The sequence below is a fragment of the Saccopteryx bilineata genome, chromosome 2 (assembly GCF_036850765.1).
Source record: "Saccopteryx bilineata isolate mSacBil1 chromosome 2, mSacBil1_pri_phased_curated, whole genome shotgun sequence".
Taxonomy (NCBI): Eukaryota; Metazoa; Chordata; class Mammalia; order Chiroptera; family Emballonuridae; genus Saccopteryx; species Saccopteryx bilineata.
Genome location: NC_089491.1, coordinates 100265139 through 100288272, shown reverse-complemented (window position 1 = coordinate 100288272; position 23134 = coordinate 100265139). Strand labels below are relative to the sequence as shown.

Sequence of the window (23134 nt, the reverse complement as noted above, 5' to 3'; positions counted from 1 at the left end):
GAAAAGAGGGATGGAGGGAGGGAGGGAGGCAACCAGAGAGGGGAGAAGAGAGGAAGACATGAAGCCTTAAGCAGTGTGTTAACCTGAACGTGGGGCTCTCCCTGCAGATAACTGTGACGCTCCCCTGGGGGCTGCCTTGCCTCGCATGTCCTTCAGCAGCTCCTCTGAGCTGTCCGGGAGCCACGGCCCTGGGTTTGCAAATCTTAATCGCAGAGATGGTGAGTCAGCTCCTGTGTTCTTGTTAATCTGCCATGATTCTCTCTCAGGGAGAACTGTTTTTTATTCTTATAGCTGAGAAATTAATTATATTGAGTTTAATAAAATTGAAGGAAGCAGATTCATCATGTTATTATTTGCTAGCTTTCTCCTTGTTTATTATCAAATTTTTTATTGTTTTGCTATATATCTCTTCTCCTGATTGTCAGCAAATGACCATAAGTGAGATTCAAATCAGAAAGGAGTTGTTCGAGTCTAGATGATTTTCATTTTTATCTTAGTTTTTTTATTTTATTTTGAAATGAAATCTAACACAGTGACATTGAGCAATAAGAGTACATAGGTTTCAGGTAAACCTCTCTAGCATTTGAATTGTTGGTTGTGTTGTGTGCCCATCACCCAAAGACAAATCATTTTTAGTCACCATCTATTTGTCCCTCTTTACTGCCCTCCCCTCTCTTCCCGCTGGTAACCACTTCACTTTTATCTCTGTTCATGAGTTCAGTCTTCAATCCCACCTATGTGTGAAGTCATACAGTTCTTAGCTTTTTCTGATTTACTTATTTCACTCAGTGTAATGTACTCAAGGCCCATCCATGCTGTAAATGGCATTATGTCATTATTTCTTATGGCTGAGTAGTATTTTATTGTATATATGTACCACATCTTCCTACTTAGTTTTAAACAGGCTAGAGGAGGGTGACTAGTCAGGTTTGCTGGCCATGAATAACTAAGACAACAGATGAATGCGCCAATCTCAACAGCCACTAGGGGGAAACTGAACACACTACTGATGGCATCTGTGGCTTGTGAGGCTGCGGGGGGTATGATGGGCGAATGATTCTGTCCCAGGCAAAGGCTCCTGCTGAGAATAAAGACTCCCTTCTTCTCAGTGCTAAGGGAGCTATGGCGTACTTTTTTTGGAACTGTGTTCATTCATTCATGCTACTAGGTGTCATGAAGTAAATTACTTTCTGTAGTCACAGATAATAGTTCAAATGTTTCATTACCTTTTTTAAAATAGATTTCCTTTTTATGAAAGATTAATTCAGAAAATAGAATTGAAAATTAACTGTGTCCTGTATAAGTGCATGGTGGAAATTCCGGAGATATTACTATGGAAGTAAGTGTTTTTCTCCCTTTATTTGGTACATCTAAAATTAGAGTTTAAGGATAGCTTGAATTTTACTGTGTCCTTAAAAATTGAATGAGAGCCTAGCAGATAGATTGGGAGCAAGAGAGAAAACAAACAGAGGAAGTCAGAGAGCCTGGTGGGAGAGTGTGCCCATTTATTTTCCAACTCCGTGTGCTTTCACCATGAATGGACATTTTATGGCCAGACATTTACTACTCAGAGCATCATTCTTGATCATTTTTAGTACTCCAGTAAAAATATTTTCTCATTGAAGGTAGATATCAATTAATAGCTCCATTATCAAATAGCTGTTTTTGGTCTGCTGGATCCTCTTATATTAGAATCTAAACTTTACAGTGGTTGCCCAAAGATTGTAAAAACTGAATGACTACCATGTTTAATTAGTGTAAAAAGACCCAAAGGGCTTGTATTGTGTTTCTGATTTTATGTACAGAATATCCTTGTGATTCAGGCCTCCCATGCTATCAGTGTGGTGACATCATGAAACTTATCAACATTATAAGGAAAAAATTCAAAATTTAAGATTAACTTATTTCCATTACATTCTATCTATCTATCTATCTATCTATCTATCTATCTATCTATCTATCAATTAAGTGAGAGGAAGGGAGATAGATTTACACATGTGTCTGGACCAGGATCCATTGGTGACCCCTATCTAGGGCTGATGCTTGGACCTACCTAGCTATCCTCAGTTCCCGGGGCCAGTGTTCAATCCAGTCAAGCCAGTGGCTATGGGAGGGGAAGTGGGAGAGAAGGGAGAGAGGGAGGGGAAGAGAAGCAGATGGTCACTTCTCCTGCATGCCCTGACCTGGATAGAACCCAGGATGTCCAGACGCCAGGCCGATGTTCTATCCACTGAGCAAACTGGCTAGGGCCACTATATGTTTTTTTTATAACATGGCACCTCTGATTATTTGGACTCTGAATATCCAAAATAAGATATGACATAAAATTCACTGTTTTTTTTTTTTAACAAGAACTGTTATCAAAATGCATTGAGAGGATAATGATCATCTAAACTATCTTAAAGTATGTCAACTCCTTGTGTAAATCAGAATATTACAAAAATGTTTGATGAAAGTCATAATGGTAAAGGTTCTCATATGTTTTTAATGAAATCATATTAATCTTGTATATTCTTGTCTTTACTCACAGGCCAGGAGTCTGATGGAACTGGGCAGTTTAACCAATTTATTTATTTATTATTTATTTAGTGCAAGGGAGAAAGACAGGAAGTGCAAGAGATGAGACGCATCACTTCATAGTTGTGGCACCTTAGTTGTTCATTGATTGCTTTCTCATATGTGCCTTGACCAGAAGTTTCCAGCCGAGCCAGTGACTCCAGCTCAAGCCAGCGACCTTGGGGTTTTGAACCTGGGTCCTCAGCATCCCAGCCTGACATTATCCACTGCACCACTGCCTGGTCAGGCAAGACTGAGCAATTTAAATCACAATAAATGGGCTTACAAACCAGATATTTGTAAAATCATATGAATGTACTGGAAGATCTGTGCCTCTGGACATCAGATTCTGCATTCTGTTCATCTGTCTTTCCTAAAGACAGATAACACTGGGGAACAAAATTTTTGTTGCATCCACAAAAACACTTGTTCTTATCTAATTCGAGTGTGCTGATCTCAAATCTGACATTAGTTTTTCTCTGTAAGCTAGTTTTTTTGCAATTCAAGATTTTAGATTTTCATCTTATTGTAAAATTTTCAACATTTAGTTTAACATAATGAAATAGAATGTCTTCTTGCTCATCATCTTTTTGAAAATATAAAAATTTATATAATGCAGTAAATACACTAATACACTAAAAGATATAATTGCATCAGAATTTGTCTACAATTTAAAAATAGAACATATTAAAATACCTATTTAAATCATAAAATTTGCACAAAATTTATTTAAATCCTATTCAAGCAAAAATTTGCATTTGTAGCTCTTGGATTTGTGTAGTTGTTGAGGACAATCTCATTTGATGCTCCAGCAGTAGTCTGCTCATCTCTAACAGCTCCAAGATTTTCAGGAAATTTATCAAGGTGACTATTCAAGAAGTGAATCTTTTCTTTTCTTTTTTTTTTTTTTTTGTATTTTTCTGAAGTTGGAAACGGGGAAGCAGTCAGACAGACTCCCACATGTGCTTGACTGGGATCCACCCGGCATGCCCACCAGGGGGCGATGCTCTGTCCACCTGGGGTGTTGCTCTGTTGCAACCAGAGCCATTCTAGCACCTGAGGCGAGGGCATAGAGCCATCCTCAGTGCCCAGGCCAACTTTGCTCCAATTGAGACTTGGCCACGAGAAGGGAAGAGAGAGACAGAGAAGAAGGAGAGGGGGAGGGGTGGAGAAGCAGATGGGCGCTTCTCCTGTGTGCCCTGGCTGGGAATTGAACCCGGGACTCCTGCACACCAGGCTGACGCTCTACCACTGAGCCAACCACCCAGGGCCCAGGAAGTGAATCTTAATGCTCATGTTACATCAAATGTCATGGAAAGCCAACAGCATCCTTTGAACCAGAAGTTCATAGTTTTCTGCTTTTTTGTTGCCAAGGAAGTTCTTTGTAACTGCCACAAAAGACTGCCATGTTGCTTTCTTCTCCTTACTCATCTTCCTGGCAAATTCTTTGTCACGTATGAGGATTTGAATTTGAGGTCCATTGAATACACCTGCTTTTATCTTCTTAAAAGACAAGGCAGGAAAAGCAGAAATAATATGTTGAAAGTATTCACTTTCTCTTTTCAAAGCCTGAACAAACTGCTTCATTAAGCCAAGTTTGATGTGAAGTGGGGGAAAAATGATCCCGTCTCGATTAAGTACAGGCTCGTTCACAATATTTTGCATCCCTACTCCTAGAACTTCACATTTCAGCCACTCCTTCTGTGTCCAGTGTTTCTCTCGAGCCTGGCTGTCCCACAAACACAGAAAGCAAGGATACTTCATGAAACCTTTCTGTTGTCCTAGCAGGAAATTTACCATTTTAAGATCCACACAAATAATCCAGTTATGCTCCTCATACTTCAGAAAGTCGAGGACAATTTCTATGTCATATATTATAATCTTCTCACAGATGAGTTGAATAACCAATTGGAACCACTGCATAAACATTACCATTGTGTAGGAGAACACATTTTAGACTCTGTTTAGAGCTGTCAAGAAATAGCCGCCATTCTGTTGGACTGTAAGTGGTAACACCTAGCTGGCTGAGAAGACTACTGATATAATGACAGTAAACAAAGTGTCTTCGGAAAAAAAGTCCACAAATATTTGTTCACGCTTCCTGAAATGGGATGCTTTTAGCTGACCGGTGAAGTACATTCTTTTCTTGAAGCCTGGAGGCTAATAACTCAGCTGCTTTCTTTGATAGGCCCAAATCTTTTACCAAGTCATTCAATTCAGGTTGGCTAAAATGCTGAGGGGTTAATGACTGGTTGGCATCAGAAGAAGACCCTTCAGATTCTACAATCATTTCCTCATGCATCTTATCAAAATACCCTTGACCACCATGTTCACTTTCTTCGTCCTTAGAAGAAATAAGACCATTGAAAACTGGAACTGGGAGTGTCTCAGAGTGTGGTATAGGTCATATTGCTGAAGGAATACTAGGATATGCCATCATATGCTGTTTTTTCTTGCCGATGCCCTTTGTATGGCTCAGACAGAAATAACAGTCACTGCTGTGGTCCTTAGGTTCACGCCAAACCATGGGAATACCAAAAGGCATTCCTTTGTGTTTTCCTTTTGTCCAGTCACGAAGCATTTCCTCACAATTATGACACACAATATGAGGAGCCCAATTCTTGTCTCGATCACCAAGAGGAACTTGAAAATAGGCAATATATGCATGTGTCACAAATGATGAAATACTGCGCCTTTGACATTGAAGTGTGTAACAGCCACATATATAACAGAAGGTGTCAGGACTATTCTTACATTTACGCCTACTCGAAGAAGTCATGATTCAATCTTAAAACAAAATAAGAGGGTGTTTTTTATCAGATAATAATTTTTTACATTTAAAAACATCTACAATTATGTAAAAGTGATGTTTGTAAAACATTAATTGCCTTATGGTTATGTTCAATCCAAGAGTCATTGCCCTTTAACTCCAATTTAAAAACCAATGCATGTCATTAACTATAACAAAAAGAAATAAAATTGCATAAAACCTAGAGCTTGCACCAAAAAACAGATTTCAGATTTGGAATTAACAATGCAGAAATATGTAGAAACAGTTCTAAAACCTCATGCAACAGGGAAGGAAAAAAATTTGTTTCCCAATGAATAGGTTTTTTAGATCTATTAAAGCCAATACACATTCTTTTTGAGCCATCATGTTTTCTGATTTTCTTAAAATTTATAACTACAGATGCAGTCTGCATGTGAGTGGTGTGGGCAGTCCACTGGTGACACAGTGCACACAAGCTCACAGAGCACTGTCTCGGTGGCTGGTCAGCTCTCACATTGCAGGTCATCTAAAAGGCGTGACAATACAGGTGGGAGGTGGAGCCCCCAAACCCTAAGGGTTGTGCCGACCCCGCTGTCCAGTTATTCCAGGGAAACCACACAGTTTATTCGCTCGGATTCTCCCTGGGTCCTCTGCAAACCCTGGAGCCTCCAGGCTCCCAGCTCAGAGCCCGAGGTGCTGGTGAGACCAGCCAGAACAAACCAGACACACTCCGGTACTGTCAGCTACCTGCAGGGAGGCAGTTTCTTCATCATTTTTGTCTATCAAATAGCCCAAATTATTGAATTACCCCCAGAAGAAGGCAATCCTCAGTCCCATTTGGACTCAGCAGCCCCTATGGATGGATGAGTGCATTCCAGGGATGGTCAATGATGTTGTGTGTTTCCGACTTTCCAGGGCAATGCTTCAGTGCTCAGGATGGGCTCATGCCGTCAGGAGCTGGATGGTGGGAGGGCTCCCATGTTGGCTCTCCGCTCACTGCCATCTGTGAAGGTGGCTGATTGGCTCATAGCCCTGTGGGTTACTTGGCACCCGCTCCCAAATCCCATGGGAGTATACTTCGTGGTCAGGCCGTGTTCTCAGAGGAGAGGTCATTGTCCCTTGAGGAATTGGACATACGTCCCTTTCTGGCTCCCTGAAGTCTGACCGTTCATCTCATTTGGTTTCCAGCCTGAGTAGTCAGGCAGTAACCGTGGTGATAGATTTAATTAGTCCTTGCCAAGGTGACCTTCTCCCCAGACCCAGTCAGAGCTCAGCTGACTTCTGTGCCCCCATCTGGTGGCCGGTGAGGGGTCCTGAGTCACCACATCAAGGGGAACAGGAGCATCAGACAGTTTTGTCCTGGCTGTTTGGGCCCAGAAGTGACCTGTTACTCTTTGTGATATGAGACCTCATCCTTTTCATCTTTGCGTTATAATACTCTATTGTGTATACCAGGTAATCTGAGCATGCCTCTTTTTAATTCCAGAGGCCTTTGGCTGACTGAGTAGTCATAAGTGAATAGATAGTTTAGTTCTCACGGTTTTATTTCTGAGCATCTCACCCTTACATTTTCTGATATGATTCTATGCCGTATTTAATTAAAAAGAAAAAGATGTTGCCTTAAGAACAGCAACAGAGCAGCAGAGCATTGATGGGAAGAGTGCCTGCTGCCTGGGCAGGTGGACGTCCTGTTCTGTACACACAGGAGGGCGGTGCTGCTGCTCCCACAGGCCTCGCGGACGGGCAGGACCCTCTGTCCTGTGTAATTCAGGCGGCCTCCGCGCAGTGCACAGTGAGGCTTTGTAGTGTTAGACCAGCTCCTGGGGCCCCACTCCGCTTACACACCAAGACTTCATGGGATGTGAACAGACAGGCTCAGTATCGCTTTTTATTTGGTCATAAATCAGGTATTTACTTCATGTTCAGACCACTTATAGGCAACTCTTGTTTTATGTCCAAGGTGAGAAATGAGCAGTCGCCTTATGTATCTGTCAATGCGGAACATCAAAGGATTGAGAACCAAAAAGCTTCAGACCAGCTCAGATCTGAGTGCTTCTACCATCTGTGCCTTTAAAACTTGGTCACAGGTGTATGTAGGGAAAGAAAAGGAAAGCAACACACGCTGTATCAATAGATTTCTGTTTATTTGATGCAGCAAGAGCTCTAGTAATGAATGTTTAGTGCCAAAGGGCCGTGAACTTGTCCCTGGGGATGCTGCACTGGGACTCAGAGAGTGACCCACAAATAGAACAGGGGGCTTTTGTCAGTATCACTGGTGTTTAATGTGAATCTCAAATTGACCAGGGTACTCCTAATTTTAAAACCTATTTTATTTTTGAATTGTTCACTTATAAAGCTATCATAAGGTACGTTTGCAATTCGTACAGGAGTCTGTTCGACAGGGTGGCTGTGTGTGACTTTCCCTACGGGTGCACTTTGTGGGAAGCCGCTCTTGTCCTTGCTCAGGCTTCTGCCAGGTGCAGGAAGCACGAAAGAGGGAGCTAGAGCACACCTGGGCAGGTCCAGAGGCAGGATTCCTGCCTTTTCTACAGCCTGAGCGCCAGAAATACTGCTTCCTAAGAGTGGAGCTGGAGCAAATGCTTAAAACCCCCTCAGCCATACAAGCAACATGTGACAGAAGCTTCAACAGTTAGAGCCCAGAGATCTCTGAGCATCACAGAGCCACCACCAGCTGCCAGCTCCTCTTTCCCAGGGACACCTGTCATCTGTCAGCAGCAAAGCACTGATGAGCGCCTTCTTCTCGTCCTCTTCCCACTCATCCTCGGCCCCATCTGCCTGGAACTTGGAATGACTCTTCTGTGCATTAAGACCTATTTAGGCTCTGGCCAGTGGCTCAGTGGATAGAGTGTCAGCCTGGCATGTGGACGTCCTGAGTTCAATTCCTGGTCAGGGCACACAGGAGAAGTAACCAGCTGCTTTTCTCTCCCCCTTCCTCCTCCCCTCCCATAGCCAGTGTCTCGATTGCTTTGAGCGATGGCCCTGGGCACTGAGAAAAGCTCCACTGAATTGTGTCAGCCTCAGATGCTAAAAATAGCTCAGTACTCAAGCATTGGCCCAGATGGCCCCAGATGGGGTTGCTGGGTGGATCCCGGTTGGAACACATGCAGGAGTCTGCCTCCTTATCTCCCCTCCTGTCACCTAAAAATAAAATGAGAGACCCATTTAAGTGAGGAGAGAAACATAGAACTGGATGAGATTCCATTGAAAGCACTATATTATAATAATGATCTTGCAGGGAAACTTCCTTTGGCAACAGTTTCAGTGTAGCCAAATATTTGCTTGGCATGTAGATACCCTTCAAATAGGTGGAGTCTGTTCTCTTCAAATTAACTCGAGACTTTTGCTCCCGTGGGTATCTTGTGCTCTGGGACTTGTTGAAACTTGAGGAAGGGCATTGTTACTTTATTTCACTTCTCTGCTATGGGTAATTTCCCCCTCTGCACAAAGCTGACACTGTCTGTGACAGGACATACTGTGTGGCCACCAGGAACAGTGGTGATTGTCATTACAATCAGTGCCCAGAATGATTCAGGCCCCAGCTGAGAGTTTCCTATTAAAACTTTTTTCTCCCCAAGGAGGTGTCACTGCCTGTGTCTGAGCCGATCTATCACACAGCAATAAGCAGAGACACAAACCTTCCAAGATAGCTTCCACTCTATCAGTACACATGAATTCTGGTTCTCAATTAGCAACCAATGCTGAATAACCACAGGGATGTGTTCTTAGATGGATAGAGAAGGAAAGGGAAGCTAAGCTTTAATAACATACCCTCTCAAGAACTGAAATGAATGTTTCTTCCCCGTCTGCAAAGTGAAGAGTAGCGCAGACCCACTTGCTGAGTGTGTGGAGGAATGGTGAGGTGCTGGCAGCTCCGTGTCTGACCTCCACTTAGTATGAAATGGCAGAAACAAGCCATTCAGTGACGAGACAGCTGAGACATACAATGCCCTGCTGTGGGCCGTCTTTTGCCTGGAAGCCACAGCCTTGACACTCACAGTGTCCGTGACCATGTCTGTGTATATAGCAGGGAAGTAGCAGGTGCTTCTTCACACATCTTCTTGTGACCTCCTCGCTGCAGCCCTGACACACGCCTGCCACACCTTAAGAGGGGAGGGCTGTGTTGTGTCTGGTGACCTCCCTGGCTCTGAAACCCTCTGGACACGTTTTGCTATATTCAGCTATGGGGCTGAGGCAGGAGAGAGGGGTGGCAGTGGAGAAAGACTGTATATGGTGTGGGGGGCGGAAGAGCTGGGTGGGGGCCGGTGCCTTTCTTGTGGAGTTAGCACTGGTGGATCCCGAACAGTGATTACGAACCTCTGGGCTGTGTTTCATGGAGGGAACCCAAGGTGAGCACCATTTGATGCAGGCTGATGGGTGTGAGGACCACAACCTGCATGCTGGCTGGGGGCGGGAGGAGTGTATCCAGCACACCCTTCTCACTGTCAAGTATGCGTGCCTTGCATTGCACAGCAGTGGTCTCTCACCCGGTCAGTAAAACTGTGATGTGCTCTCTCACTGTCCTCAGGTCACATTTGTATATTTCCCACTCTTCCCATTGGACATTTTATTGAATGTTAGAAGAGGCATCAGTGCATACACAGCACCTCCTGTCGCCACTCAGCAGGAGTCTGAGGATTGCTGTGCCTGCCTTATCCTGGAGAAGTGAAGGGTCCTTGCAGCACAGGGCTCTGAAGATCAGAGCACCTAGTTAACCAAATAGCTTAATGTGCACACAGTAGTACCTGCTCACCACAGGGAAGGGATGTGAAATGTCCCAGCTCAGTGACCTTAGCCTTCAACAGCTGGCTGGCGAGATGTAGGAGCCCCTGCGGGGAGTCTGGTCTCAGCGCCACACGCTGGAGACTTGTGCACACTTCTGACCCCACTGCGCTCTGTGCACAGTGCTATCCTGCACCTCCTGGCGGCAGGAAATTAAAGATGATGGAGAAAGATTGTGAAATGTAAAAAAGTATATCAGTACATTTTTTAGCACTTTAATACTAACTAGTATGAGCCAGAATATAGAACATTCAGTAGTTTCTCAGAGATTTAAACTAATTCACATAAAATTTCAAATGTAGAACCCCCCAAGTTAAAATGATCAGCTACATGCCAACATCTACTTTTTAATCTTTTGGAGGCAGTTGTTATGAAGTACAGGCAGTTGCAGAGTAATGTTGCCCAGGGCTATTAGTTCACTCCCAGCTAGAACCCCGGAGGACTTCCAATGTATTCAACATAAGGTGGGACCTGGGGAAAAACAGCAGAAGTAGCAGGAAGGTGTTGGGTGATAGACAAGAAAAGACTGAGGATCTGCCATAGGACCCTGGGAACACACCGTCATGGACCCTGGAAGAAGAGGAAGGTAATGGAAAAACTGGAGAAATCAAAATAAAGTCTGTCATCTTATTAATATGATAACAGTGTTAATATCTTAGTTTTGATGATGGTGCCATGATGATGTAAGATGTTAACATCAGGGCAAGCTAGGTAAACATAGTTGGGAATTCCTATACTGTCCTTGCAGTTCTTCTATAAATCCGAAATGATTTCTTTTGCTTTAATTTTATTTAGAAAATTAAATTTAACAGGGTGACATTGATCAATAAGTACATAGGTTTCAGGTGAACATCTATCTCTATAGCATTTGAACAGTTGATTGTGTTGTGTGCCCATCACCCAAAGTCAAATTCTTTTCCATCACTGAATATTTGTTCCTCTTTACCCTCCTCTCTCCACCCTCTCTCCCTGGTAACCACTTCACTTTTATCTATGTCCATGAGTCTCAGTTTTATATCCCATCTGTGTGTGAAATCATACAGTTCCTAGCTTTTTCTGATTTACTTATTATTACTCAGTGTAGTATTATCAAGGTCCATCCATGTTGCCATAAATGGCACTATGTCATCATTTCCTATGGCTGAGTAGTATTCCAATGCATATATGTACCACATCTTCTTTATCCAATCCCTATTGAGAGACACTTTGGTTGTTTTCATGTCTTGGTCACTGTGAATTATTCTGCAATGAACATGGAGGAGCATGTGTCTTTACATACCAATGTTTTCGAGTTTTGGGGGTAGATACCCAGTAGAGGGATTGTTGTGTCATATGGTAGTTCTATTCTTAATTTTTTGAGGAACCATCATAATTTCTTCCATAATGGTTGTACTAATTTTCATTCTCACCAGCAGTGAATGAGGGTTCCTTTTTCTCTACTTCCTCTTCAACACTTGTTATTACCTGTCTTGCTGATAACAGCCAACCTAACAGGTGTGAGGTGGTAGCTCATTGTAGTTTTGATTTGCATTTCCCTAATAGCTAGTGAAGATAATTTCAAAATAAAGTGTTAAGAATGCATTGGAGGACAACTAAAATTTCAGAATATTTAAGATTCTGGATCAAAGGAATACACATTGAGCATATGGTACGTTGAGAGGGAAATATTGAATATTTGAGCAGAGATTTAATGCATAAAATGAGGAAATCTTAGAAAGAATCTGTACTCTTAATAACTTGTAAGCTTTAGATCTTACCAGAATGTTATGCACGTAATGCTGTTAACAGAGGATGTGGTTAGGAGACCTATGCCACCTCCTAGTGATACTTCTGCGCCCCGGAGTGAGTGCCCCACTTCCATTTCCCTGTCACATACCTTCTGGCATAAACTCTCCACTGGGCTCACTCACAAAGGCTTTAGCGAACAGGACACTGTTGTCAGTAATAGTAATTCAGGTAATAAGGAGAAGCTCGTGAATGTTGTCTCAAGTGTCAGACCTTATTATCAGAGCCTGGTGTAAGAACAGTGGGGAAATTTTTTAGAAAAAGCCAATTTTGTCATATTAGGGATTGTGTCCAAGACACCGTTGTTTTCTAGACATGGTAATTAGCAACGTATCCGGTTCCAAGGTGCTTTTCAAACTTATTTCCCAATATTTATATTTTATATTTATTTAAAATCAGAAAACTCAATATGACAGATATAAATCCAAATTCAAAACCTATGTTTCTGTTGAAGTGGAAGAACAAAATACATCAACAGTACACCCTCGGATACCTCTGATTCTCCTGTTTCTCACAGGCGCTAGGAAAATATAAGAGGCACAGTAATTTCAGAGCAGAAATTACTGCTCTGAACCCTGTTGACCTGACTCCCTGGGAAACCACTTATCACTCACTTGATCCAGCCTCCCCCCCCAGCTGCCCTCTCAGGACTTCACTCCCACCACCCTGCGTTTGGATTGGTCTTTGAAATGTCTGCTTCTCCTATTAGTCTACAGGCACCTGAGTCCAGGCTAGGCCATAACCATCTCTGCTGTCTCAGCATTCAGCAGTGTACTCCTTCAGGTCAGGAATTCAGAATTAAGGTGTTCTACTTCTACCATGGTCTGAACATTTCCTTTATGTCCAACAAAAGTCAGCCATACACACAGTAAAAGCACTAGTTCCAGGAACTGATGGGACAACACGGTGTTTGGTTGTACACTGGTTTCATTAGTATGTCTACTTAGTGTTAGTGGGACCCTGGAACACCAGGGAGTCAGGGCATATAAGCTAAACACTAAAGCAATTAATGTAATTAATGTACACTTTATCTCTTTATGCTTATTCTGTGTTTTTATTGTGTGTGGGTGTGTAATCATGAGGGATTATATATTCCAGAATTTGAAACTATAATTTTTATCGATATCATTTATATTCACATTCTTACAGGCTGATACAGATTTTAAATATTTCTTTCTCTTTACCATTTTTTTTGTTTCTATTTCCACAAAAAGGGGCTTGTGGCTGGACTCCACTTGTGTCAAATAAATACCAGTGGCTGCAGATTGACCTTGGAGAGAGAATGGAGGTCACGGCTGTGGCCACCCAGGGAAGATATGGGAGCTCCGACTGGGTCACCAGCTACCTACTGATGTTCAGTGATGGTGGGAGGAACTGGAAGCAGTATCTGCGAGAAGAAAGCCGCTGGGTATGTGTCTTCACTGAAAAGCAGTCGGTCAGAGTATCAGGCCAGTGACTACATGTTGCTGGAGGGCTTGTCAGACCTTGTATAGAAATGGAGCCTCCTCAATTACTTGAAAACGTTTTTAAGTGGAAATGTCACATGTTACACTCCAAAATACATTGTCCTTGTTTAATTTATAAAATGCATGAAACAATTCATAATGTAATGACATATTGAAAAAGTCTCCCCATTATTTCTTTAAACAGTGTGAAGTTCAAGGAATAAATAAATCATATAACACAGGATAGCTTCCAAGCGCAGTTTGGTTCAAAACACAGGCTAGCCTCAGCATTGTTTAATAAAGTGAGTGTATTCTCCTGAGCACTCTGATTAAGTGAGATTTCTGGAAGGCCCAGAACATTTAAAGATGGATGTAATAGGGAGCCTCTCAGTGCTGGGAGCATGGGGGCGGCCCCTATAGGAACTTGGGTGCCATGTGGCCCCTTGTAACTCACAGGCTACAGATTGCTGGGATCCTTTGGATTCATGACTACTTTAAATTACAGTTGATCCTTGAACAACATGGGTTGGAACTGTTTAGGTCCATTTAGATAATGGATTTTTTTAAAAGAAATACCTGTATTATTTTTTATCTGAGATTGGGAATCTGGATGCAGAGGTGCCATTTTATATGGAACATTTGGGCATCAGTGGATTTTTGTATCCAAGAGGGCCCTGAAGTTAGTTTGATGTGCACTCAATAGGCAATAACTTTAAAAGTATCACAATGAAATTTTTTATCCAGTATTAAGAACACACAGCCTTGGCCGGTTGGCTCAGTGGTAGAGCGTTGGCCTGGCGTGCAGGAGTCCCGGGTTCGATTCCCGGCCAGGGCACACAAGAGAAGTGCCCATCTGCTTCTCCATCCCTCCCACTCTCATTCCTCTCTGTCTCTCTCTTCCCCTCCCACAGCCAAGGCTCCATTGGAGCAAAGTTGACCCGGGTGCTGAGGATGGCCTATGGCCGTTGCCTCAGGCGCTAGAATGGTTCTGGTCGCAGCAGAGTAATGCCCCAGATGGACAGAGCATCACCCCCTGGTGGGCATGCCAGGTGGATCATTGTTGGGTGCATGAGGGAGTCTGTCTGACTGCCTCCCTGTTTCCAACTTCAGGGAAAAAAATAAAAATAAAAAAGAACACACAGTGTTGGCCCTGGCTGGTTGGCTCAGTGGTAGAGCATCAGCCCAGCATGTGGATTTCCTGGGTTCAATTCCTGGTCAGGGCACACAGGAGAAGAAACCGTCTGCTTCTCCACTCCTCCCTTCTCTCTCTCTACCTCTCTCCCGCAGCCATGGCTCAATTGGTTCGAGCACATCAGCCCCGGCTCTGAGGATGACTCTGTGGAGTCTTTACCTTAGGTGCTAAAAATAGCTCAGTTGTGAGCATGGCCCCAGAAAGGGGTTACCAGATGGATCCTGGTCAGGCCACATGCGGGAGTCTGTCTCTATCTGCCCTCCTCTCACATAAATTAAAAATAAAAATCACTAATTATTACTAATGTGTCTATAATCAATGGTATATTAGGAGCATTGCCCCTTTTTGCAGTTTCCCTGCATGCTGATATTTCCCTTACAAGAACACCGAGAAAGGACCCCCACATCCCTTACAACATCTTCCTTTGCTGTCACATGGCCTCTCCCAGTGTGGAGCCAGGTGCCTGTGACCAAGAACATGCACCTCTGTCTGTGGCAGGTGCTGGTGTGTTTCTGTCAGGGACCCTCTTGACTCTGACGACTTGGGCATCCCAACGTCACTCAGAAAACACTGGGATTGAAACCCACATCCCCTGGACCTTGTCCCGGCCATCTTGGTTAGTAGCTGCTCTACCTCCAGAGAACTGTTTAACTTACCTGTACTTAGGGTTTGCATTTATAAATTTAGGGGTCAATACAAGAACACTGCCCAAGTCCCTGCTGGCTCTCAGAAAGTAGGGTCCAGAATTCACTGCACATCCTGCAGGTCACCATCATGCTTGATTGCCTTGAATGGTATGTTGCCTGACAGTGTTTTGACTGCTTGGAGGTTAGGGAAAAGGTTAAGGGATGAGCAACTTTCTAAAAACAAGTTTTAGAGGGTAGCAGGTTTAATGGTGCTGACCCAATTTAACCTACCCTGCAAATGAGGAAGCTTGGACAATGGTGGCTAATCCAGACACAAAGGAGAGGCTTTCTCGTCCCTCCTAACCATGCACAGAGTTCGTTAAAGCCGCGGCCTTTTGCCTATTAGCAGAGTGAAGCACACATTGCTCCTGGGCATGTGTGGGACAACATGAGGTTCACATTCTGTAGGCACGTGTTGATTCCTTTCTTTGCTTTCTCCCAGAGTTTCCCAGGAAACACCAATGCAGACGGTGTGGTGCTCTACAGACTCCAGCCTCCCTTCGAAGCCCGGTTCCAGCGCTTCCTCCCCTTCGCCTGGAACCCCAGGGGCAGGATTGGGATGCGGGTCGGAGTGTACGGGTGTGCATACAGTAAGTCAGGGGTCAGGAACCTATGGCTCATGAGCCAGATGTGGCTGCATCTGGCTCAGAGACAAATCTTTAATAAAAAAATAATAACGTTAAAAATATAAAACATCCTCATGTATTACAACCCATTCATTTCCTACCGCTCATGTTCATGGTTGCGGGTGGCTGGATCCAATCACAGCTGTCCTCCGGGACAACACCAAATTTTTATTGGATAATGCATAAGGTACACAGGTCGTTGTATGGCTCTCACGGAATTACATTTTAAAATATGTGGCGTTCATGGCTCTCTCAGCCAAAAAGTTTATCAACTAAAAACTGAACTTGACTTTTTCAGCCTTCTGAATATCAGTGCATGTAAAGGTGTGTTTTTATGGAAAGCCTGGTAATACTATCTTTAGTTAATTTATAGTTGAGCATGGAGGTGGATCTGAACCGAGCAGTAGAATTTAGGGTCCCAGAGTTAGCAGAGCCACTGCTTTACAGTAGGCACTTCATAAACTTGATGGAGTTTGACTCGGCAACAGTGATTTACCGTGACAAATGGTGCTTCTTTTCTGACACTGAGATGACCCTCGTATGAGGACGTGGGTAACTGCCGGTTCCCTGTATCCCACCGGGAATCAATTCTCTCTCCAGTTTTCTCTACTTGCATCCCCGTGGCACCTCCTTTTGAACATTGATTTGCGTGTTATGTCTTCTCTGTTTTCTCCACCAATGATAAAAATGGCAAAACTGGCAGCCAATGTGAACATAAACAGAGGCGTAAAAGCATTCTGTGCAATATATGGGTGGACCAACTCTATAGGTGCAGTTGTGAGAATCCAGAATGCACTGGTTTTTCTAAATTAACACAAAAAGGATAATTAATTTGAAACTATTCTAAAAAACTGGAGAATAACCCAAACAGTATGTTGAATGGGAATATCTTAGGAGGATAAGGGTTTGGTCACACATCATTCTGTACCTGACCAGAGCATTAGCTTTGCAGAAAAGTGTAATAAGATCTACCATATACAAAATATTTAATGTGTCAGTTCCTACCTCGTACAGACATTTTCTCATTCAACCTCTAAGTCGCCAAAAAAATCAGTATAGTAGTAACCCCACTGCTTCTGAGGAGGAAGAAACTGAACCTTAGAGAAATCAAGATGTTTGCTGAAGCTATTTACCTATTATTTAAGATGTAAAAATCAATCTTTTTTTTAAATTTGGTCTCATACCTAGTACACTTTCAGTCATTCCTTTCTTTATTCCCTCACTGGTCATATAAGAATTTATTGAACACTTGGCATACGCTAAGAGCTATGTTAAATATTAGATGTGGGCGATGCTTCTAAAACTATTCATTCTTTTGTCAAGAGTTTATGAGAAGTTATAAAACTATTCAAAACATTTTATGTTTTCCACAGAAATAGATAGCCAGGAGCCAAAATATTGACCTATAATTCACCTCATAAAATACATATTGAAGAACAGCCACAAATGAAGTGTATTGAATTATGCAATAAATCCACAAAAATAATTAAAAATTGTAGTTTTCTATACAAAATAGGGGTTTTGATTTTTAAACCAAAGGATTGCAAAATGTCTGGTGGTGAGCTGGTTCTCCTCATATCTCCTCTGAACGGCAGAAACCAGGCACAGTGGCCATCGCTGGATAATGCTGCCCAGTGGGGTATGCACAATTTTTCTGTGGCAGGCCAGACAGGAAATATTATATGTTTGGCAAGGTACACCCAATCTTTGTTTTATGCTTGTTTTTTTTTTAACAAATCTTTCAAAATTAGCTTGTGGAGCTGTACTATAACAGGCTGCAGAGCAGTGTGGGTAATTTCAGATGAAGAGAAGCAGCAGCCCAACATTTCAGACCTCTTGCAAAAAGCAATTTCTGAGTTTTCTTTATCTTTTTTTAGCCCCCAAATTGAGCTTAAGTTTATTATCATTTAAGATTTTAGTGAAAGTACCAGGACTGTTGCAAAATATATTGTGTTTAAGTAAGTGGTTTTGTTTTATGCAGTTGGCTACATGTCTGTATTATATTCATTCATCTTGTAGGCTTAAAAAATATGTCAAAGTACAGGTTGAATCTGTCTCCTGAGGTATCATTTGATGATTCACATGTGGTTATTGTTCTAGGTACAAGTGTTAGTGATCACAGTAGAGAGAAAACCAAAACATTAGGATGAAAGAGTTTGTTAAGGCCATTATTTTGTGTTTCTATAACCCAATAAATTTTTCACTACTTTACTTCACCTGAGGGGAATGTTGCGGGAAATACAGTTTAAATGCTTTATGGCAGTGATTCTTAAAATAGGGCCCCCAGACCAGCATCACTTGGGGATTTGTTAGAAATGCAGATTTTCAGGTCCCCTCCCCAGCCTGCTGAGTCAGGAATTCTGGGGTGGGGCCACAATCTGTGTTTAATAAAAACTCCCGGAGATTCTGAGGTAATCAGAGAATTACTCTTACTATCACAAAGCAATAGTGGCAATATGGAAGATGAGGGCAGAAATGACTTGATCAAAATAATTCCGGCAAAATCAGTTATGGAACAAAAATTCCTATTAGGTAACTACAAAAAAAATAACCTTAATTATTATCATTGCCTTGTAATGACTGACATAAAGATAAAATACACTGTGAAGCTATGAACACATTTAAATTCTTCATTCAAGTTCTCATCAGTTTATTGCAATCTGACACGCTGGAAGACATCATTTGAATTTGACAGTTATGTTTCTGTCAGGCATGTTCATTTACATATGTAGTGAAGAATAAATGGTTAGTGTACAGTCCTATTTAGACACAGGCAGTGTTTATGTATTTTTCACTATGTATATGAGACAAACTTTCAAATGTTCAAAAGACAGATGCATAAAATGGATGACTTTTCTGCATTGTGAACATAAAGGTTTCACTATAAATATTTCAGTTAATCTGAATGAAATTCAGGTCAAAGTTGTACATTAACCACAACATTTTGTGACATTAGATAAAGAAAACAACATTATATCGGCCTGAGAGACATTAGTTTATGATTTTAATGGCTTTTTCTTGCAGCTTCATTTATTACACACATATATTTTTAAGGGACAGTTATGTCTTTTCTTTTTACTTGTAAAAACTGAATTCCTAGGTAATATGAACTCTTTGTATATCGCTTGTTCTGTCTTGGTTTGACTGATGTTCTTTTCATATTAATAACAACATAAAACTCTTTCATATAAACTGAGTGCAGTGACCTTGGTAATTGGGAAGGTCAGACACTATCAGAGGTTGAGAGGAAAGAGCAGCGTGGTTGGGACAACAGGCTGTGGCAGGGTGACTGTCACCATGCTCTTAGGGCACACCACAAAATGGGTCTGCCCTTTGTGTCATCACTAAGCCAAAATATTGAGAAGTGCATGCCAGTTTTCTGGAGACCCTTAATGTGATTTAAAGCACTATTTAGCCATTCTAGTGTGTCTATGTGTGTCTCGTGATGGGACAAAACTACATTAAAGTGATTGCTTACCTGAGAATTGTTAAGAGCCCAAACTACTGGTTCACAAAGAGTTAAGCCATTTTTACATTGAGTGAGACTGATGTTTTACCTTTTACCTGTGTGAGACCTATTACAGCCTTTCAAAAAAACCAAACGGTAATGTTGAGGCCCTGGCCAGTTGGTTCAGCAGTAGAGCTTCGGCCAGGTATGTGGAAATCCCGGGTTCGATTCCTGGTCAGGACACACAGGAGAAGTGACTACTTGCTTCTCCACCCCTCCCACCCCCTTTCTCTTCCCCTCCAGCAGCCATGGCTTGAATGGTTCCAGCAGTTTGGCCCCAGCACTGAGGATGGCTCCGTGGCCTTGCCTCAGGCACTGAAATATCTCAGTTGCCCAGCAACAGAGCAGTGGCCTCAGATTGGCAGAGCATCACCCTGTAGGGGGCTTGCTGGGTGGATCCCATTGGGGCCCATGTGGAAGTCTGTCTCTGACTCCCTGCCTCCTGCTTTTCACTTAAAAAGAAATACGGTAATGTTGAATGATCATAAAATACACAGGGAGATTTCATTCAGGGAAGGTTGACTTCTACTTCTGTCCTGATCTTCCCTTTTTCCAGGATCAGAATAGGCCAATTAACCAACAGGCCAATTTCTGTTGAAATTAACCAACAGAAGTATTTCTAGATGATGTATTTTGGGGGAAATGTCAGAAAAGGTAGAGTAGAGTGTAGGTAGGGATATCAGCTTCCAGTGTTGAGAACATTGGCAGTAGCATTTTTTCCCCTCCTTACAACAAAGCACAGTTACACTGTGTACATCTACGTGGGTATTGACTTATACAGTTTAACATGCTAATAAAGATGTATTATACTTAGATTATTTTGTAATGTCTTCCACTGTAGGATCTGAGACGGTTCATTTCAATGGACAAAGTTGCTTGCTGTACACATTTAATCAGAACTCCACGAGTCCAACAAGAGACGTTATTTCTTTGAAATTTAAAACCGAACAGAATGATGGGGTCCTACTGTACAGAGAAGGACAACATGGCAAACACATCACCCTGGCGTTAGTTAAAGGAAAACTCATCTTATTTCTGAATTCAGGTAAAAACTATAAGGAGTTGTTTATGAGAATATGCTTATTTAGGTAAAAGTTTTTTTGATACTTATTTTTTTCACACTGTATGTAAATTTATCCAGAAATCAGAACAGTTTTGAGTAAGAAAGGAGACCCTGTAAACACTTACTCTGGAGCAGTAGGTGCAAACCAGAGCCGACGAAGCCAACGGAGCCATGGTCACCCAGTGGGGGGTGGGGGGGTGCGCAAGGGCAACACGCGTGTCCTGGATATGCTTTCATGTAAAAATCTCAAAGCCTGGTAATTGTCTAAGACCAGTAGTAGATACTCAGTAAATAACAACGTCACAAAGACAGAGGTGTATCATTGAAATATTCATGAGGTTTGAAGGAGAAAATATTTTCAAGAAAAATGAAAATTTGGTGACTAATAATAATAGAAACAAGTAAGAGAGAAGAAATTTCTCAGGTTTGAGAGAAGACGACATTTTAGATGAAGATAAAACCCAACTGACCAGTTCCTGGGATAGAAAGATGTGAGGGAGGTGTCATTGCTGGGAGAAATGCTAAACCTCAAACCGGGAATGATGATATTGAGTGTGATGGTCCATTTCCTTTTTCCTCCCGCAAGGCCATCCTCACCTGCCCTCTGCTAACACCAGCGTGACTCTCACCCTGGGGAGCTTGCTGGATGACCAGCACTGGCATTCTGTCCTCATCAAGATCCTCAACACGTATGTCAGCTTCACTGTGGACAGGCACACTCGTCATTTCCAGGCAGAGGGACAATCCAGCTACTTAGATCTTAATTATAAGGTGTGAAAATTGCTTAATTTTTTATTTAGGTGAGAGGAGGTGAGAAAGAGAGACAGACTCTCACATGCACCCCAACTGGGACCCACCTGGCAAACCATCATCTGGGGCTGATGCTCACAATTGGCCTATTTTTAGCACCTGAGGCAAAAGCTCTAAGGAGCCACCCTCAGTGCCTGAGGCCAACATGCTCAAATCAATCAAGCCATGGCTGCAAGAGAGGAAGTTAGAGAGTAAAAAAGGGGAGGAGGAGGGGAAGAGAAGCATACGGTCACTTCGCCTGTGTGTCCTAATCAGGAACTGAACCTGGGACTTCCACATGCCAGGTCAACACTCCACCACTGAACCAACTGGCCAGGGCCAAAAATTACTTTTTCAGCATTAAAAGTTTTATCATTTAAGGGAAGTATAACCTTCTAGAGAAAATACTAATAAATAGATACCTTAGCATTCCGACATCTGAAGAAATGTTTCCTGTGGGTGGTGACCACACAGTGGGAGATGGATGCTTGTACTATTGACACATGCATGTTTTTTTCCCTTACAGATGTTAGTCTTCACATGAGAGTAAGTAGACATCAAATTTAGGAAGTGTATACACGCAGAGCTATCAACACAAGAAGCAGCATTTTAAAATGCGTTTCTTTGGACAGTTCTTCTGCATTACACCTGGTGTCTGGCCACGGAAAGTTACCTTGGAGATTTATTAGTGTTTTAGGGCAATCCAAAACAGGATGAACAACTTATATCCGAACCTAATTTTTTTAAGTAACAAGGGAGCCAAACACACACAACACAAAATAACGGTCTAGGGGTCTTTGAAAGGCCTCAGCATATTTGCAGCTCTAAAAGAGTAGAAACAGAGCATGTGGTGTTTAAATCAGTAGGGGGAAGAAAGAAAAAATGGGATTTAAACAATTTAGTTAACCTAAAATATAGGAAAAGAAATCTAAACAAGAAGAGAAAGCAGCAAGCATGAAATAAGATTTAAAAATGTATGGTTATTCATATACAATGAATCTGACAAAAATATTCACTTAAATATAAATATGCCATATTGAATTAAAAACAAGTATATTTTGTCTATACACCTACAAATATTGAAAGTAAAATGCTAGAAACAGTTTTCCCTGACAAATATACAGAGAAGTCATTTTAAAAGTCTTAATATGAACAAAGAACCCAGCCTGGCTTTGCAAGAGGGACGACAAAAAGAATAGTCAGCCCGACCGAGAGACCTGGAGCTTTCAAATGTGTAATCCTGGGTGATGGTGATTATAGGGTCACCAGTCCGTTCTTCTACCCAGCAATCAGAAGACGTGAAAGTTGACCCAATATTTCTCCCCCTATAATCTTTCTCAACAACTTAAAGTACTTACAGTTGTGTTATTCCTCCAAAGTGTCTACCGAAAAAACAGGAAACAGGAAGAATAATTTCTAGAGCATTAGGAGGAACTAAAACAGAAAAGAATTGGATTTGTATGTTCTCTTACTGAATGTTTGAAATTTGTGAGAAATGGTCATGTCTAGATATGCAGTATTTACAAACTTTGAGGGGAAAAAACCGAGAGGCAACAAAAAATTTGAGGTATAAGTAGAAATGAGGCTGTTTGGAACAAACCTGGTGACCGTGGCAATTATCAAATCTCAGGTGAAGTGTGGGCCGTTGGCGATGGTTGGGACTAAGAAAGAAATTTGAAATAAGAATTCTTTAAATTTTCCTCAGATTCAGGAAGGCGCTTTGTAAACAAAAATGGAAAGGGCGTCTGTAATACACACAACATGCATCGTGATTTTTCTTACATGTTTGCAGGGCTCTGTGTGCACGTCTGTGTTACAGACAGAATTAATGTGTAGGTACACACTACATAAACAGTGCAATTTGTTCTTAAATTTGTTCTTTTTTTTTCTTGAAATTTCAAGAACCCTTAGTTA

The 23134-nt window shown here is 42.0% G+C and overlaps 1 protein-coding gene across 1 annotated transcript in view; it reads left to right on the top strand.

Annotated features, from left to right (window-relative positions):
- The window catches only part of LOC136322283 (contactin-associated protein-like 3), a 74625-nt gene that overhangs the window by 18388 nt on the left and 33103 nt on the right, over positions 1–23134 (top strand). The window contains 5 exon segments of the mRNA XM_066254375.1: positions 108–218; positions 13126–13319; positions 15677–15824; positions 20210–20413; positions 21018–21204. Of these exon segments, the coding sequence (XP_066110472.1) occupies positions 108–218; positions 13126–13319; positions 15677–15824; positions 20210–20413; positions 21018–21204 (844 nt within the window).